The sequence below is a fragment of the Epinephelus fuscoguttatus genome, linkage group LG3 (genome assembly GCF_011397635.1).
Source record: "Epinephelus fuscoguttatus linkage group LG3, E.fuscoguttatus.final_Chr_v1".
Taxonomy (NCBI): domain Eukaryota; kingdom Metazoa; phylum Chordata; class Actinopteri; order Perciformes; family Serranidae; genus Epinephelus; species Epinephelus fuscoguttatus.
The window spans coordinates 4,580,762-4,600,339 of NC_064754.1; the positions used below are offsets into that span (position 1 = coordinate 4,580,762).

Sequence of the window (19,578 nt, forward strand, 5' to 3'; positions counted from 1 at the left end):
TAATGTCTGTGTTCTCATTTTGACAGAAAAGGGGGACTTCATAGCTCTGGACCTCGGGGGGTCGAACTTTCGGATCCTGCGTGTCAAAGTGACGCAGGACAAAAAGCAGCCGGTTCAAATGGAGAGTCAGGTCTATGAGACCCCCGATGACATCATCCATGGCAACGGGACACGGGTAAACACAAATACCCCCCCCCCCTCCCTGCCTTCCCCACTTGTCTTTCTCTCCCTCTCCTCCTCTTTCTCTCTATACACCCCCCTTCCCTTTTCCCCCATCACATCAGGGTTTGACAATCTGATTATTTCCTAAACAGACCTGGTTCATGCTTCACATAAACTACATAAATAGCTGACCCATCCACCCGCACTCTCCACATGTCGTAATCCACATCATCAACAAATATTTAGCAAACAGTGCACGACCAAGGTCAGACGCTCAATGTTTCCACTCAAAATACTCCGTGTTTGTGTCTGACCTCCACACAGAGCTCAGTGGCATAAGGTCAGGTCGAGGATCAATACGTGTAAAATGACCCCGTCAGTAACACAGAGAGTAAAGACAGTGACTTTAGAGCCGACGCTGACCTTCAGTGAACTTGTAGGGAACAGCTGGCAGTCGAATTGTAACTCGATAACCAAAACATGAGAGACTGTCTGAAGCCGTGTGATTGGTTCAGAGCATGACTCGCACAGACAGAGTAAAGACAGATGCTGTTTAATGAAATGTCAAGGGGACAGCTGGCAAAAAATGTAACGTACTTGTCGAACAGGTTTGTTAACGAGACGGTTTGTTGTAAAGGAGAGTGGTTTGTTATGATGTAAACATTAGAAATATGAAGCCAAAAGGCCTTCAACACAGCGACACTCATAAAAGAAATGCAGTTGTTATCTAGATAAACGGCCAAATAATTAATATAGAGCAAGTGAGTGTTAAGTGTTGACGTTTCTTCATCAATCTATCAATCCTCCTAAGATGTGATAAGATATATCCGAAGTTGCCAGTTTATTAGGTACACCTAGCCAAAACTAGACTCCTGCAATAAATACTATTTTCACAAAGGTTATAATGTTCTTTTTTAATTTAAAATGTTTTAGAGACATTTTGTGATCATTTATAGTCATTTTGAAGACTGTAATATACAGTGCCAATATCTAGTCTACCCTCACTCATGTGAATGGGACCAAGAGAATATTGAAAACATCTTTAAGTGTCATGTAATGCAAATTAAAAGCACAGCAGGTCACAGTCTTTAAAATGATCATTAAGTAGAACAAAAAAAAAAAGTATGTGAAAGTTCAATTTATGGCACGGCTGCATTACCTTTGGTTAGGTGTACCTAATAAACTGGCAACTGAGTGTAAATGATGGGGTTACAGGTGATAAAATAGACAGGAAATAAGTTATAATACCCATGTGACACACACATCTTTTGTCAGGTTTCTTAACTACAAAAATAGAAGCAATCTGAGAAGGGAACTGCTCACAACTCAGACAGTGAGTGTGCGAGAAAAAGCAACAGGTTATGGGAGAACAGCTCATTAACATTTGAATATAAAGAAGATTTTCCAGTGTTTGTTTAAAGTATACTATGCAGGATTGTCAGTTACATAAGTGGAAGTAAAAGCCCACCCCAGATTCACTCCCGTTTGGCGTTTCGCCTCGCTCTTTTGTTTTTGGTGTCTTTTGGATGCCTGCTGCTTATGGTCTGGCACCTGGTCACTACCTTTTTATAAAGCTACCTTTTCACATGAGCGCTGTGGGGGAACCATAAATGTCCCGTACACAGAGAGTAAGACAAAAAATAAGAAAATCTAGGCAGAGGGCAGAGCCTTTGCAGAGAAATACACCGCAACACACTTATAGTCATAAGGGATGATTCAGAGGGATTACCTCTGCATGAGTCTATACATTGTTTTGGAAAATCCTGCATAGTACATCTTTTATGTGACATTTGTCAAAGGGTTTGGTTTGTTCTGTTGTTATTCTGCAGTGTAAAAGTCTCTTTTCTGTCCACAGCTCTTTGGCCATGTTGCAGATTGCCTGGGCGACTTCATGGAGAAGCAAAAAATCAAGGATAAAAAGCTTCCTGTGGGATTTACGTTCTCCTTCCCCTGTGCCCAAACCAAACTAGATGAGGTAAACACCAAGACAAACGTGCTGTATAGTTTGAAGTTAAAAGGATAACTGTGCCACCATCTACTGTCAGGTGTTTCTTTAAAATATTTTGTGGAGTTCCTTCTTTCATTTGTCAAGTTCTGAGGTATCAAGATCAAATATGAGATGGATGCATTTTCTTTGATCTTGTGGAGACAAAGTATATGAAACATGAGAGTGTGAATGATATTTTAGAAACATGCTCCTGCAAATGTTTGCTTTTTTAGAAAAGCTAAATGTCAATGTAATTCAGCTGTCAGTACTGTTAGGAAGAAGTGTAAATGTGTCGTTGGAAAGCAATGCCGTGCATGGAATAGTAATGGAAAGACATTTCAGCCTTGCCAAGCCCTTCTAACTGTAAAGTTTGTCCCTGTACTCGTTTTATAGGCGGTCTTAATTACATGGACAAAGAAGTTCAAAGTCAGCGGTGTAGAAGGCATGGATGTTGTGGCTCTTCTCAACAAGGCCATCAAGAAGCGAGGAGTGAGTTCTTTCTGTTTTTTCATGTAACTAAACCATTCGCATACAAAATGAAACATTTATTTTTGTCATGGTTCCACTCTTTGATGCATTTCAAAATACACTAATCATACTGACTATTTTCTGAGACAAACTTTTAAAGAGAAAATTATGCTCCAACAGTGATGATATCCTAAAATGGCTGTCATTAAACATAATCTCGTTTTTCAGGATTATGATGCCGACATCATGGCGGTGGTGAATGACACAGTTGGCACCATGATGACCTGCGGATTTGACGATCAGCGCTGTGAAGTGGGCATCATCATAGGTAAAGACGCCGACTAGTTAAGAACCTTAGAGGAGCAAATAAAGCAGATTACATTGCCTGGCTTTTTATGAGATTGACTCTCTCATAAAATGATGTATATGACAGGCTGTTATAAAATAAGCAAAGTCAACACATGTATTCAAAGCACCTTACAGCACAGTAAGCACAGTTCTACATGTGGGGGCGCCAAAGGTATTAACATCATTAGCATCAATGCACTGTCCCTACTGAGCTCCACAGAGCAAAAGTCATGCAGCTCCGCATCCTTACAGGAACGGGTACGAACGCCTGCTACATGGAGGAACTGCGTCACATTGACCTGGTGGAAGGAGACGAAGGCCGGATGTGCATCAACACCGAGTGGGGCGCCTTCGGGGATGACGGGTCCCTTGAGGACATTCGCACAGAGTTTGACCGTGAGATCGACAGGGGCTCTATAAACCCAGGAAAGCAGATGTAAGATGTCCCTTCAAAGCTTTATTTATTCAAGCACGAGTTTTAGTCATTCTGAGAAATTTTCTGCTTGGAGATACTACAGAATGACATTTGAAAACCCACGTTTTCTGAGCCCAACACAGTGTGTCAACATGGACATGGATAACATGTTTATGAGGCAATTCGGGATATGGCGTTCACATGAGCACAGAGAAACCAGGTTATTCATATCCCCTGTTTACATTATCAATACCAGTAACCTGGTCACCTCAGTTTATTTGTGAAGGCCCCTGTGACGTTTGGGAATAGGAGATGAGAGTGACCGCGGCGAGACAACTTTACTGTTTTTTTTTCTCTGCTCCGATTGCCAACAGCTGTCTGTTCTGAGCTCATCCACCCTGTCTCTCTGTCTCTCTCTGTCTCAATGTCTCAACCATACACACACACACACACACACACACACACACACACACACACACTACATACTGAGCTCAAGTTATTCCTAAAAGCAGCTACACTACTTTTACATCACTGTCCACACACCGGTGTCAGCCTGTCAGTGTCACTGCCACAGTGTAGGACAGGGGAGCAGTGGATGCAAACATGCAACCTTTTTTTTTTACTAAAAGACAAAACTCTTTTTTTCATCACTCCAGAGGTGAGATGCATTCTGGAGTTCTGTGATTTACATGCTCAGACATATTAACGTGATATCCCCAAAAACACAATCATAAACGTGTTATTCATGTCCTTGTAAGTGCACTCACAGAATATTCCTACAACTGTAAAACATACATTTCATGTTATGTAAAATAGGGCTATAAAGACACTTGAAACGGTATAATTTTAACAAGCAACAAATAGCAGCTCTTTTGGTAAATGTTGTCCATTGTTGCAGAATAACAAAGCACCAGAAAGTGTGGTAAAAAACACACACAAAAGGACGTTGTGTAGCTTACATGCTTTTGTGACAGACATTTTATGTGGACATTAAATGCATGCCAGTGCACAGTCATATGCGTCAATCATGTTCTCAATTATGTAGCTGTGTCAAAGAATTTATTGTATCACAGCAAAGAAGGACCGTGGGGATCCGATCCCCTTTGTGTGCACAGTATTCTAGAAAGAAATCGAGTTTTGTTCTTAAAGTGCAACTATAACATTTATCCTAGAGAAAGAAAAAAATCTACAGGTTTTCTTAAAACTGTATTCTGCCAAGCAACAGCTGCAACTCCACTGTGGGTCTTTGAAAAGAAGACAGAATGACGACCGCAAAATCTATACATGACACGTCATTTAAAAATGCCTTTGTGTTTCTCTCTGCTCAGGTTTGAAAAGATGGTCAGTGGGATGTACATGGGAGAGCTTGTTCGACTTATCCTGGTCAAGATGGCCAAAGAGGGGCTGCTATTTGAGGGCCGGATAACCCCCGAGCTCCTGACGAAAGGAAAGATTGAGACGAAACATGTTTCTGCCATTGAAAAGTAAGAAATGCACAAGAGAAAAATATGATCTTGTTTCTTTCTGGGAAATGCATTTGCAGAACGTTTTATACAAATTAAAAACAGAGCTTTTTTTTAACCTTTAAAAGGCATGAATATTTGAGTTAAGATTTTAAGTAATAAGTGACTTTTACATTTCATATAAATGATCATCTGGGCTTCAATCTTAAATAACAAGAAATACTTGTCATTTTAGGACTAAAGAAGGACTAAAGAAATGTATGGAAATCCTGACAAGGCTCGGGGTGGAGCCATCAGATGAAGACTGCCTGGCTGTGCAGCACGTGTGCACCATCGTATCCTTCCGCTCAGCAAATTTAATTTCTGCAACGCTGGGAGGAATCCTCTCTCGCCTCAAGGAAAACAAAGGAGTGGCACGCCTCCGCACCACTGTGGGCATCGACGGGTCTCTCTACAAGATGCACCCACAGTGAGTATTCCTTAAGAGACGGACTGAAGGGAGAGTTGTAATGTCATGTCCCTACATCAGCCTTCATGTTTGCCTAAATACGCCCCCACAAAAAACATCAAAACAAGAATCATACAACTTCATCAAGGCAAGGCGAACAAGATCCTCTGAGGAATATAGAGGATGCACACCAGACATTCCTCTCACTGGTGGGAAGATTTCCTGCAAATTAGTCTTTGCAAACAAAATCTGTATCACTTCAGCTGTTCTTAGGCCAAATTGTCATCTTCTTTGATTTGGTTTTAGGGTGGGAAGCTATTTCAAACTTCAAACAAAGGATCTCTTTGTAGTCCAAATCAATGACTAAATCAAAATTTGATTAACTGTTATCAAATACTACATTTTTGACTAAATGTATAATGTGCAAGAATGTCCTTAGAAATATAAAATAAAATAAAAAATTTACATTTGTAGCAGTGTATTTATCTACATAGACTCTGCCCTCTGCCTGTACTTTCTCACACACACACACACACACACACACACACACACACACACACACACACACACACACACACACAAGAGGGAGCTATGAAAATTGTGGACACAGTGCTGAAAAAATTAGGATATAGCTAGGCAAAAAAATCGACTGTAAAAACAATGGGCGTAGCTACTGTGACATCAGCCACTAGTTTGTGCACTCCCGTTTTGAAGTCTCGAGTTTGGCATTATGGTCTTCTTCAAGAAGCTGGCACTGTGGTGGAGAATGCCATGTGAATAATTTCAACAATTTTATCCTGCCCAATTTGATGCTTACACTAAAATAATCATCTTAGCAGTAAATAATTGAATTTTAAGAAAGTAAAGCAGCAACGCAGCATTCTGAAAGTGTTTCAGTCCACAGCATAAAGAGATATGCATGTGTGAAATACCATCTACAACCATCTACAAACACCGTACAGCATTTTCCAATGTCCACATTTCAAGACAGTTCGATGTTGAATGATGAACAAAGATTAACATTTTGTATTTTGTTACACCAGTCTCATAAGGATGTCTTTTCTCTGAACAGATACGCCCGCCGTCTGCACAAGACAGTGCGTCGCTTGGTCCCAGACTCAGATGTCCGCTTCCTGCTGTCTGAGAGTGGGAGTGCGAAAGGCGCTGCCATGGTGACAGCAGTGGCGTACCGTTTGACAGAGCAGGCGCGCCAGATTCAGCAGACTTTGGCAGAGTTCCGGCTGAGCAAAACGCAGCTGTTAGAAGTGAAGAAACGCATGAGGGTGGAGATTGAAAAAGGCCTTGGGAAGAGCAGCCACAAGGAGGCTACAGTCAAAATGTTGCCTACATTTGTCCGAAGAACACCAGATGGAACAGGTGACTGAAAATATTGATATGCAGACAGGTTTTTCTCCAAACTGCATAATCAGCAACTTATTCCAATCTCCTTTAAAGTTGAAATTACTAAAGATGTTCAATTATTATCAGTATATCTATAGATAAGGTGTAGTGTAGTGGTGTACCGCCTCACCTGAAAAACTGCCTCTGCTAATGCCAAAATCTTTACACTTTTCCCCTACCAAGAAAACAAACTGTTGCATTATATCCTACAGCAAGTGTTGCATTTAAAATGATCAGGACAAGTATTCATGCCATCACCAAGGAGCTAAATTGATCACAAAATGAGACGCTTTAAAATATGATTCTCAACTCAGCGAGTGACAAATGATTGATAGATCACATCATACGCTCATGATTAATCAAAGCTGCTTGTTGTGCTCTCTGGGGGAAAAAAGCTCTGAGTTTTTTCAAGTTGGGAAAAATAGGTGCCAACAGCTGTACCCAATCAAGTTTTCAATTTACAAATGTTCAGACTCAGATGGGAATGTGTGAGGGAAAAGTCAAGGCACTAGTCGCAGGCTGAGGTTAGTTTTACAGCCACCAGCCAGACATGTATAGCTTGTAATCAGTGAAACTAGTTCACACTGAAATAACTGACCAGGGGCCACATGCATTAACAATGTGTACACCAAAAGAACACGTGTACGCCTTTTCTTCAGACCAGGTGTGCACAAGGTTTCAACTGAGTTAGCTGCAGGTGATATGACAAGGACAAGTTTGCCAGTGTGTTATAATTTTTTCTCCACAGCGTCCAGTAAAATGTCAAAGGCACGTTTATAAAATTATCTTTAAATTATCTATGACTGATGAATTTAGTATTTACTTTCATTTACATTCATTTCTCTGAATGTTTAATATATTCCTGTTTCATCATGAGCGCTATGAATGAATCATGGATCATCCTTCCGACGTTTGATAATCACAATGATTGAGATTTTACCGCAATGATAGTTTGCAGAAATGTGATGAATTAAGGGTGCAGACACAACAAATACCCACAGCTTTGGCACCGTTGGAGATCATCTCCAGTGCAATACAGTCGGTAAAATGTATAGTATTTCTCAGTGACAGCTCTAATGGATGGCGTTTCTACATCTGTCTATGGCGAACTGTGGTTGTTAAAATGAGGCTCGTTACTGTACACCCAGCGCCACAATGATCAAGATTTATAAAAGGTGGATACACTGCTTTATAAATCTGACAAATAGAATACGTATGCATATTTCTGCCTTTGTGTGCACACCCAGTTTTAGCTGTGAATCTACACAGAGTTTTATGCATCTTTCCCCAGGTGTTGAGTTTGTGTGGTTATCCTGCAACCAACCTCATCAACATCACCTCTGTGAATCATTTAGTGTATTTGCTCTGATGTTACCAGGTCAGATCTTAACATATGACATAAACAAAGAGGTGAAACAACTTCTCTGTCTAAATTCTCCAGCATCTTCTCAGGTATAGTTTACGGCAGGTTACAAATTGCGCTGTTATTGACTTAAAAGTTCAGCTGAGGCTCCTTAGTTTGCCCGTGAAGTTTAAGTTTCAAGTTTGTCTTCTTGGCAGTTATCCAAAATCTTAGTCTAATTATCAGAGGTAAGTGTGCACAAGTGAATCAGGTTGTTCCACATTATTTTAAAAAGATCCACAGACACATCTTGCTGATAATACTTTAAACAATCATCTCTTTTAGCTAATCTTGACATCGCAGACAAGTTCAAACAAGTACACGAACATTTTAAAGCCAAGAAGAAAATCCTATTTTAGCGGTAATTCTGAATGTGGCAGTAAAACTTTGACTTCCAATATTCAAGTCAAATTAGACTCCTTTGCTTTTTAAACGTATTCAGTGGTGACAGATTGAAGTTTATTATTTTTATACTTTTATACTTTATTAATCCCCCTGAGGGGAAATTCAATTTTTCACTCTGTTTGTCAATTACACACAGGTCCGAACACACACATGCACAAACTGGACCGATACATGCACTGAGTGGAGAGATGTCAGAGGGGGCTGCCCATGACCGCTCCGAGCGGTTGGGGGGTTTGGTGCCTTGCTCTTGCTCAGGAGGTGAACTGGTACCTCTCCAGCTACCAGTCCACGCTCCATATTTTGGTCCAGACGGGGACTTGAACAGGCGACCCTCCGGTTCCCAACCCAAGTCCCTATGGACTGAACTACTGCTGCCCCTGTTCTTAAGCTAACAAGGTGTTTCTTGTGATACAGAGAATGGAGATTTCCTCGCTCTTGACCTCGGAGGGACAAACTTCCGCGTGCTCCTGGTAAAGATTCGCAGTGGGAAGAAGCGATCAGTGGAGATGCATAACAAAATCTACGCCATTCCCATAGAAGTCATGCAGGGCACAGGAGAAGAGGTAATGAATTGGGTTTTTTTCGTTGAGCATTTCATGCTTATTTAGAAACTCTGTTGAAGCGTATGATCCTTCGGTGTGACAATGTTTTAGTTTCTGAGGCAACGGACAAAATTTTAGGGGGAGTCCAGTGTTGCCAGCAGATATTTGGTTCAATTAGCTCGATCAGCAACTTGAAAAGGTCCAGGACAAACTTCTGCTTATCTCTAGGAGTGTAACGATACGTGATATATTCATTCGATAATAAACAATCCATATTATTGATGCAGACTAAAAACACTGATACATGTCATCATTGCTAAGATGCTCCTTATTTTTTTAAAGTCCCATGGCACATCTGTGTCACCACTTCTGTCCGAGCACACCTCCTTCCTAAACATTCAAACAGTGCAGCCTAGTGCCATGCAGATAATGGTACAGCCATGACAAAGAAAATGAATCTATGAACTGATATTGTCTCATACCGATCGCAGGGACCTGAACTGAATCAAAATGGTATTGTGGCAGACTTTGTGATGTCAGCAAATATTGCATCATTGTCCAGACAAATATCAATAAATCATAGCATGCTGAAACTTGTGATTTACATCCCTACTAATCTCTATGAATAGGAATGCAGATCAACTTTAAAAAGCAAATAAAAATCATCTTCAGACAGTAGCAGATGGGGTCCGAGATTGCATTTCGACCATTCACCTGTTTTGCTCTCAACATCCAGAATTCAGTCGCCTGTATCATCACCATAACCCCCGTCCATAGATCATATCACTCTGTTCTACACCAGCTTCACTGGCTTCCTTATAAATATGGCATCGATTTCAAGATTCTGCTTCTCACCTTTAAGACCCTTCATAATCAAGCCCCTTCCTACCTGTCTGAACTCCTTCGTATCTACACACCCTCCTCCTCTGAGATCTTCTTCTGCAATCCAGCTCATATCACCATCTGCCCGCTTGACTACCATGAATTCTAGAGCCTTCAGCCGTTCTGCAATCGCAATATTGACTCTCTTACCACTTTCAAATCCCTCCTGAAAACACACCTTTTCTTTCAAGCTGGCACATTCGGTTTATTATAATGATTTTATATGTAATATTTATAATTAAGATTTTTGTCTGGTCATTTTATTAACTTCTGTTGTATATTGCTGAATTGTTTGATTTCATGATCTATGCATACATTGCTGCTTGTTTATTCACTGTGTCTTGTAAGGTGTCCTCGAGTGCTTTGAAAGGCACCTAAAAAAATGCATTATCATTCTTATTTTTATTATTAACATGGACTGTTTAGCTGCATTGGCCAGTATGACTCAGACTGCAAATGGAAACCAGACCACTTCCAAAAATAATGTCCTGTTGCCTGCAGCGTTGTTTGTAGAAATTAATTAGAAATAACACTTATTTTGAAGTGTCTTCTGTGTGGACATAGATTTACTTCCCCTGTCTCTGATATAGATTGACTCCTATCTAATAGACACAATATACAATACATCTAAACAAAATAAAATAAAGCAAAAGCAAACCTTCCCATATCTCCCAGTATGCAAACCACTAAAAGCATGTCTCTTTCCAGCTCTTTGACCACATTGTGCACTGCATCTCCGACTTCCTGGACTACATGGGAATGAAAAGTGCTCGACTGCCGCTGGGTTTCACCTTCTCCTTCCCCTGCCATCAGACCAGCTTGGACGCAGTATGTTCTCTTCCAGTTATCTCAAAAATAGCACACAGTTTTTTGTGAAATTGGAAGCAAAAAGTTCAAGGACACATTAGCAGTTTTCAACAGTTGGCCTTTTAGCCAGAAGACAGCTCCAACCTCTTAGCTGGAGTGCTGTACTATCCAAACACTATTTGTTAGACATTTCCCAGTAAGTGTTTCGGCATGTGCTCTGCAGGGTATCCTTGTAACCTGGACCAAAGGCTTCAAGGCCACAGACTGTGAGGGTGAAGATGTGGTCGAGCTTCTTCGGGAAGCAATCAAGAGGAAAGAGGTAATCGTAAACAGGGAGTGCACCTGATCATTGTTAGGGATTATGTTACTAGGACTGCAGCAACACAGACACCAACATAAACACCATTGTTCACTCCATTGCTTTCAACACGTAACGCTACATGTGACAAATCAGTCTCTAGAAAATTAGTCTATAAAAAAGTATAATTTAATAAGGGCTAAGGTAAAAACTTAAAACTTTAAAGCAATTATTGAGCATTTACAAGTTGCTAGTACACAATGTACACCCTATAGTTTCAATATCCATTTTCCTGCTGGCTAAAACTAAATTCTGGCGACTGCTGCTTTGCTGATGCTCCATGACAGTTTCATTAAATGTGTTGTAGAGACTACATAGATGCTTTTAACACCAATGTACCTTGTATAGTTTGTCCTCTGTGGAGCTCAGATTGTTGTTATCTAACATCCTTTGGCACTGTGTGTTTACTTTGTCTACCTACTGTACGTCCCGACTGTACAGAACAACCGTGTGTTAATTTGCTATGGTAAACAAATGAAAATGTTTCCCACACTGAAACACTGCAGGACAAAAAAGAACCCTCAATAGACCACTTCATAACATTTGATGGGCATAGATGGTAATAAATCAACCTACCTTGTACTAGTAAATCTCATGGGTGCATGTTAATCTTGGCATAATGACACCTTTACACTGTTTCAGCATACAGACACTGAGTGCCACCCACTGCTGTAATCCTTCAGATTAACAGCACCTATCATGGCGTGGCACATACATCACAGATGGGCAATCTATCAGTATGAATGACACATTTAAGTTCTGGTTATTGCATGCACTTTGTATTCAGGACGTTTTGTCTATGCATCATCATCTTTGAGTTTCTTACATTCATTTCGCCCCTTTAGATGGAGAATCCAGTAAGTATTAAGTGACTGTAAATCATTAACTGACAGGTAAAGCAGTGCGGGACTGGAGCAGTGTGTGGTTACTGTTGTAATAGCATGCTGTAACACCTGGAAAACTGACTTTCAGATACTGTGGCAGAGTGTGTGTGTGTGTGTGTGTGTGTAGAGGGTTTTGGGTTTACCACAGTGATGACAAAGATGATCCTCTGTGTTTTTGTTTGGCAGAATTTTGCAGCTGTGTCAAACAGCTTGTGTGTTTTAGTGTTGTCTGTTCAGGAATGTGAGTGAACTGCATTGTGCTCAGTGTGGCGCTTGAAAAGTTACCAGGCCTGATAAGAATCCATCTGTCAACACAGCATTTCAGGAACAATCACTAGATATAAAATGTGGCCTTAACGTTGCTTTGATGTTGAGTGAAAATCTGGAAACGTTTGTCTTTAGTTTGTTTCAGTAATAATCAGACATTTTATACCCTGTGGAGGAATATAAAAACTATCCAGCTATACCATTCTAATAATTCAAAAGTAACATGGTTTGAACTTTACTCTTTACATGGATTTGTTGGATTATAACACAAAGCATGGATCTTGAATTGTAAGATTTACGTAACCTGTGATTTAAGTGCCTCGCTGTTTGTTTTCACAGGAGTTTGAGCTGGATGTCGTTGCCATAGTGAACGACACAGTGGGGACGATGATGACCTGTGCATACGAGGAACCCTCATGTGAGGTGGGGCTGATTGCAGGTGAGTTGAAACAGCACTGCTTTTAAAAGGAAATTCTAATCTAGAAAAATTGTTGTGAAAATTTAAGATGACTGTTTTTGGTAAATAATTAGACGGTGAACTTGTAAACTCACATTTTTGTGATATGTCCATACAGCACAAATAAGAAACACTGATTTTACACTTAGAAATGTCTTGGATTTGTAGGTTTAAACAACAAAAGTCTTGCAAATGAGGTATGGTTCAGGGTTTTTGAGGTTGACGGGCTGTGGCTGTGTGTCCTCTTAGGGACTGGCAGTAATGCCTGCTACATGGAAGAGGCGAAGAACATCGAGATAGTCGATGGTGACGAGGGCCGCATGTGTGTCAATATGGAGTGGGGGGCGTTTGGAGACAACGGCTGCCTGGATGACATCAGAACGCAGTACGACCAGGCAGTAGACGAGAACTCACTCAATGAAGGCAAACAAAGGTGAAGACACCTCCAGTATCAAACTATAGTTTAGGCCTTGTTCAATAATATGTTTTATCAAAGACATCAAAAGACCACATGTGGAGTTTTCTGCCATCTTACTGCTGACTAAGACTTGACTCTTTCCTGTACATGTCAGATATGAGAAGATGTGCAGTGGCATGTACCTTGGAGAGATCGTCAGGCAGATTTTGATTGATCTGACCAAGCGGGGCTTCCTCTTCCGGGGACAAATTTCAGAGACGCTGAAGACCAGGGGCATCTTCGAGACAAAGTTCCTGTCACAGATAGAGAGGTGAGTGAATTCCATCAGTTCTGTCACATAACTAGTGTTATATCTAAAAGATAAAATCCACCCTAAAATATATTTTTTGGGCCATTTAGCGATAAGAAGTTCTTATTTCAGCAGATAAGCAAATGATTTATGCAGATTTTCATAAAACTAAATGGAAATTTCATGGCAGAAAATGACATGCTGCAATCTTAGCTGCAGATCACCAGCTTGCAGTGAGAAATCATTGGTTAAGAGATCTATTTCTCCTCTGACAGCAGCAGGGATAAATACTATGGCAAATCATTCAATTTAAGCTTGGAAGTTGAGACAGGTGAAAGGAATTTAGCAAAAATAACAAATCATGACTACAGTGCCATTCCTTTCTGTAGACCAAATTTCCGCACTTATATCCAACAGTAAAAAAGCACACTGAGGGTGGATTTTCTTTTTTTGGAACATGCCAAAGGCAGTTTGGTAAAAATCAGCCATTATCTGCTTTAGTGCCAACGATTTTTAAAAAGCCAACTGCATTTTTCTCCTAACTCCCAGGCTGGCAGGCATTCATTTCCATACAGTATGTAAATTAAGCTACAGAAAAACAAGATAAAGTAGGTAATAGATTACAGGGAAGAAACACGTCTGCTTTAATTATTTTCATATTTATAACATTCTTGTGTGATAATGCAAAGCAGTCCTTTCTATATCAGTCTGCACTAAAACCTGTATAACCACACAACTCTTAAGTACCGAAACTTGAGTACTGAAATGTTATCTGTCGAAGAAGACATGGCACTCATTGTGATGGATTATCTACTTATCAAACAGGTTCATGCTGATTTGCATAGTAGTGCTTCATGTAGTGAAACAAGGCTGCCTGGAGAGAAAAACCAAATCAGTTTCTGTAAAAAAAAAAATCTTACTTGTTTATATATTTAGTCTTTGTCTAAAACTTGCAAAAACAGTAGTATGATGGAGAGGATAAGCACATGAAGCACTTACTTAAACAGCACTGTTCGTAGAAAAGTAGCATCTAAGGGGATAACACACCCAGGTATGAAAAGAGGAGGGGGGAGCAATGTGACAACTTGAGTTTATACACTGTTTAAGCCTACCTTAGCCTCTGGGAACAGCTGTGAGGTATCCGGTGACTCTCCTGCTGTTGCTTGACCTCTGACACGCTCTCCCCCCTCCGCCCCTCCCGCTCCACAGCGATCGTCTGGCGCTGCTGCAGGTCAGGGCGATCCTGCAACAGCTGGGGCTCGACAGCACCTGTGATGACAGTATTATCGTCAAGGAGGTGTGTGGCACCGTGTCCCGCCGCGCGGCTCAGATCTGTGGAGCCGGGATGGCTGCTGTGGTGGACAAGATCCGTGAGAACAGAGGACTGGACCACCTGGACATTACCGTGGGCGTGGACGGCACACTCTACAAGCTGCACCCACAGTAAGACACAGGATAAGAACATAATGGGAGGCGTGTTTTGAGGGAGAAAGGGTTCATTCATTCTGAAACACTACAGTACATATTGAATTTCATCAGGCTGTGAAGGTTGTAGCTTTTATTTATTTGTATTTTCAATCATTTTAAGTGTTTCAAGTGGCAGGGAACTTGAATCATTATTTTATCTCCTCACACTAAAAGCTATGTCAGCCTTCACAAAGTACAGTTTCCAAAATCCCAAGACACTGACAATGAAGGCCCATCTCAAAGACCATAGACAGGGTGCAAAATAAATTATTTTCCCCACTTGCCAAAAGCCTTGTGAACATTCAAATTTGAACTGCCCCTCCATAGATTACCATTGCTTTTTTGTTTTTTTGGTGGGTGAATTTAGTAAATCTGGCAGCTACTTGCGTGTTTTACCAGCATCTGACCAGTGACTGATCTTATTTTGTACCCTGGCCTAAGATAAGAAAACTAGAGCTGAAGAGATCACTAAATTAATTCCTTTTAGCTATCTGACAGAAAAGGACAATTAAGAAATTCACGGAGTAAGATTGCCAAACGTGCTGGTTCCAGCTCGTTGAATATGATCTGCTGCTTTTCTCTAGATTTGGGGTTTTTCTGCAGACATCATTTTTCACTATTTGTAACATTTTCAACAGACAAAAGGGAGCTGTGTCAGTTTTTCTAAGAATATTTCAGCACCAGCACAGGGGTTAATGTTGACTGGCTTATTTTGATTTCCTCTACCAAACTCAGATACCTGCTTTTTAGGCACTAAAGCCTCTCAGTTACTTACTACCACCTCCACCTGTGATCCCATCACTCTCATTGCAAGTTATTTGTCACTTTTCATAGAAAAGACACCTCAACACTGCATTTGGTTGAGCCCATTTTCTCAAAAGTATCTATGACCTTAGGTGCATTGTCAGTCGAGGGGCTACTAGAGGGCTGTCTCATTAAGCATGATTTAGGGATGCACTGATTGTAAAACTCTGGGCCGACACCAATACTGATGTTTAAAATAAAAATGTGTCTGATAGCGGACACTAATGCTAATGTATTTGTTGTTATTTATCCCCCCTTTTGTGCCAGGGGACCTGAGTCATCTTAGAAAAAAAAATGAACTGTTCATTACACTACGCTTGAATTAGCACAAATCCAATCATACACATTTGTGAAACAACCTTTAAATAACCATATTTCACATGCAAATCATCATTTTAAGTAACTGCTTCAAAAGCCTTTTCACTATATGCATCATAATTCCTTCTAACATCTATTTCATATTGCTGTGTCCTTTCATCCCAATTGCGCCCTGGGGAAGGCCCCTGTCGGTCCCAAACACTGTCTATATTGTCCCTGGGACAAGGGGACACTGTTAGTCTTGAGCCCTGCTTTTTAGCCAGCGCAAAATTGATGTGACGCAATTGAAAAACATCGGCCACTGCCATTGGTGAGTGTCATCTTATTTGCCGATAGACCAGTGGCAGCCAACAAGGAGAATATCAGTTGATAGCGATGTGCAGCCAATAAATCGCCAGCAGGATTATTACATAGGCTGCACAGCAGACCTTTTTCATGGCAGAGATTTTGACATGCCATACTGGGGAAAGCACAGGTGTTTTAAAAACACTGATGGCTGCATTCCACTTACAGGAGGCCCTGATGTTTTGCATGCTGGCTTACTGGAATAGCGTACTGAGACACTTAATGGAAGTGAGCCATCATAACGTCATCAATTTCATCCATGCTTTTCCTACTATGACAAGTCAAAGTGTCTGCAGTGAAAAAGGTCTGTTACACAGAGGAACATCTGGAGGAGCTCTTTGAACTTCAGTCCATCATCAGTTATCCAGATAGTGTCACACTCCTTCTTCCTGAGGCCCCAAATGAGTGACAGCTAACTCTGTTACTTGTACTAGAAAGCGTCTTTCATTTCTTTGAGCTCAGTACTGCGTTGCCTCCTAACCACAGTTTCCTGTTGCTCTCCTCCCTCAGCTTCTCGCGGATCTTCCAGCAGACAGTGAAGGAACTTGCCCCAAAATGTGACGTCACCTTCCTGCTATCTGAGGATGGCAGCGGCAAGGGGGCCGCCCTTATCACTGCTGTGGGCTGCCGCCAGAGAGAGCTGGATGCGCAGCAGCACTAAGTTCCACCCTGTTTGCCCTGGAGAACGACCTGCTGCTCCACCGTGACCTTCACCCACCGCACTGCCCAACTCCATCTCCCCTTGGCAGCCGTGACTCCACCTCTGGCCCACCTGGCCCCCGTACAGCCAGAGAGTCATGCTGCATGACTCGGGAATTAAATATCTAAATATTTATTTATACTGCACCAGAGGGTTTATTATTTCCATGTTTGTACATTTTCCTCAATAGCTTGTCCGTAATCTGATAAATCGAAACTTTAGGTGTGCAATATTTGTGTATTGCTAATTTTATTTTTATATGGAGGCAAATATATCATTGTATTTATATAGCTGAGGCCACTTTGAATCCCAGAGGTCATAGGATTTAGCACCATGGATGGACACAAAAAAAATGTCAGCACTTTTTATATGAGAGTTACAACAGCAGCATTTCAATGTAACTTCCAAATGAAGGACGTCCTTCTCATTGAATGATGACACTCATTTTTACAGGCTCCACTGGTTCAGAAAACCAGTTCCAAAAGGGCTCGCTGCAATGGGTTGAATGCAAGAGTCACGGCTGTTCAAATCATCCTCATTTATGTGCAACATGCTCACACCACTCGCTTGGCTACTAACCACTTTTTGTGTAACTATCAATGTAATTCACATATTGAAGTATTCCAGCAGCACCATACCCTTGATTCCTCCAGGTATGGGAGGGTAGAAAAGGCCCAGTGGAAGTGTTAGCGTGTCCTGTTGCTATTTGTGAACTACTATACTTTTGGTGTTGTGATGAATCCCACCTCTACTCATTGTACGTGCAAAGAATAAATGTTTATTGGGCCCGAGAAGAGTGGATACTACGAGCGCTTTTGTGTGTATTTGTGGCTGAGTGTCAGTGTGTCCTACTGTAATGACCTGTAGCTTTTAATGTCCAAAGCTCTGTGGAGACTGCATGCCTTACATTAAGACAAAGGAGAGTACTGGATCATTTTCTTTTTTTCCCCCCTCTCTTTCTTTTATACATCAATACAGATTTGTGATCAACACAGTGAAAAGTGAATTCATTAAATTATATTATGTTGTGGAGTAAATCCTGGTGTCTCTTTCTTAAACTGTCAAGCAGCGGCAGAGACATGCCTAAACTCGTAATACAAGACGGGGAAGTCGATAACGGGCAGACACATGTCAAGCACAGAAAACGTTGGGCAAATTAGCTTCGAGGAAGCTTAGCTGAGGTGTTTGTGTGTGCTGTGGCTCAGCATTAAGACCAATACATGCTACAGCTCTGACAGCTATATTTGTTTTAATGTAGAGGACTTACTAAGATAGGTGATACACAGGGTTGGAAATTGATTTGTTTTGTCCAGCTGCTACTGTAGCTGGTGGATTCCAAAATCTACTCACCGCTTAACAGATTACCATTCTTTTTTGGCTGGTGAGCGAAGCAAATCTAGCAGCCAGTTGGATATTTTAACTGCATCTGGCTGGTGGCTAGTGCTACTTTCCAACCCTGTTAATACAGCCAATTTCCAGCTCTTCTTGATGGAATTCCACAACACATCTTAAAATAGAAGTTTTTTTAAAGGACACCTTGAAGGTTTCTTTTCCATGAATGGGTGCGACCGTTTTATTGAAACAGTATTAACCTAGCAATTTAACACGATCCTTGTAACTGTTGGTTAAAGGTCGAGTGTGCAGGATTTAGTGGCATCTAGCGGTGACGTCGCAGAACTTAGAACTTCTCCTGTGTGCAAAGCAAATATGAGAACTAGAGTGGCTGACACAAAAATGTGAATTGTCTGATCTAGAGTCGGTATTTGGTTTGTCCATTCTGAGTTACTGTAGAAGAAGACTTGCTCCATACTCAAATAGGAAGGGTGCCTGTCTGTGGCCCCCTTGCTCTGCCATCTCTCCATTTAATGGATGTGTAGGTCCTTTTTGTGCATGTGTGTGTATTTCGGGTCTGTGTGTATATGACAACAGAGTGAAAAACTGAATTTCCCCTCGGGAATTTTTCTACAAAGGTAACAAAAACACAGCAATTCTTAGTTTCAGGTGACTATAAACATTTCTGCCAATAGACGCCCCCTAAATCCTACACTCTATGACACTGAAGGTAATATCATGGGTGCAAATCAGGAAACATGCAGCCAGTTTGTTTTGAGCTACAAATAACCTTGAAGACAACCCAGCGACAAAAGAAGTGTTCAAAAAAAAGTTCTAGTAGCAAAAGCAGAATTTGCATGCAGTTGTTTTTCTGTCTCGTGATCAGCTGCAGATGATGCGTTATAATTTTTGGACAATTTTTATGATTAATAAATTGATCACTTAGTCTTTAAATGTCCCACAATGTCAAAACAATTACTACACATCTATTTAGACACTGTATGTGTGTGACTTCAACTCATCTGGCGAAGGGGCTGTAACTGACTGACTCCTACTAGTTTACTCATCATTTACCATATGCCTCAACCATTCTTGCATTGTACTCTCTTCAGCTCTCTGTCCTTGAAAGTACAAGCTGATCCTGGAATCTTGCTGTGCAGAAATCATCAGACCTGCTGCCATCGTCATCCACCCGGACCAAGTCTACAA

At 41.0% G+C, this 19,578-nt stretch overlaps 1 protein-coding gene across 1 annotated transcript in view; it reads left to right on the forward strand.

The window, feature by feature from the left end:
- Window positions 1-17,843, forward strand: part of LOC125882877 (hexokinase-1-like) — a 29,820-nt gene extending 11,977 nt beyond the window's left edge. Inside the window, exons 3-18 of the mRNA XM_049566827.1 lie at window positions 27-175; window positions 2,018-2,137; window positions 2,543-2,638; window positions 2,846-2,945; window positions 3,218-3,401; window positions 4,709-4,864; window positions 5,079-5,312; window positions 6,364-6,668; window positions 8,914-9,062; window positions 10,632-10,751; window positions 10,954-11,049; window positions 12,579-12,678; window positions 12,946-13,129; window positions 13,269-13,424; window positions 14,613-14,846; window positions 16,848-17,843. Of these exons, the coding sequence (XP_049422784.1) occupies window positions 27-175; window positions 2,018-2,137; window positions 2,543-2,638; window positions 2,846-2,945; window positions 3,218-3,401; window positions 4,709-4,864; window positions 5,079-5,312; window positions 6,364-6,668; window positions 8,914-9,062; window positions 10,632-10,751; window positions 10,954-11,049; window positions 12,579-12,678; window positions 12,946-13,129; window positions 13,269-13,424; window positions 14,613-14,846; window positions 16,848-16,998 (2,534 nt within the window). The 3' untranslated portion in view covers window positions 16,999-17,843. The remainder of the gene's footprint in view (window positions 1-26; window positions 176-2,017; window positions 2,138-2,542; window positions 2,639-2,845; window positions 2,946-3,217; window positions 3,402-4,708; window positions 4,865-5,078; window positions 5,313-6,363; window positions 6,669-8,913; window positions 9,063-10,631; window positions 10,752-10,953; window positions 11,050-12,578; window positions 12,679-12,945; window positions 13,130-13,268; window positions 13,425-14,612; window positions 14,847-16,847) is intronic.
- The last annotated feature ends 1,735 nt before the right edge of the window (window positions 17,844-19,578 follow it).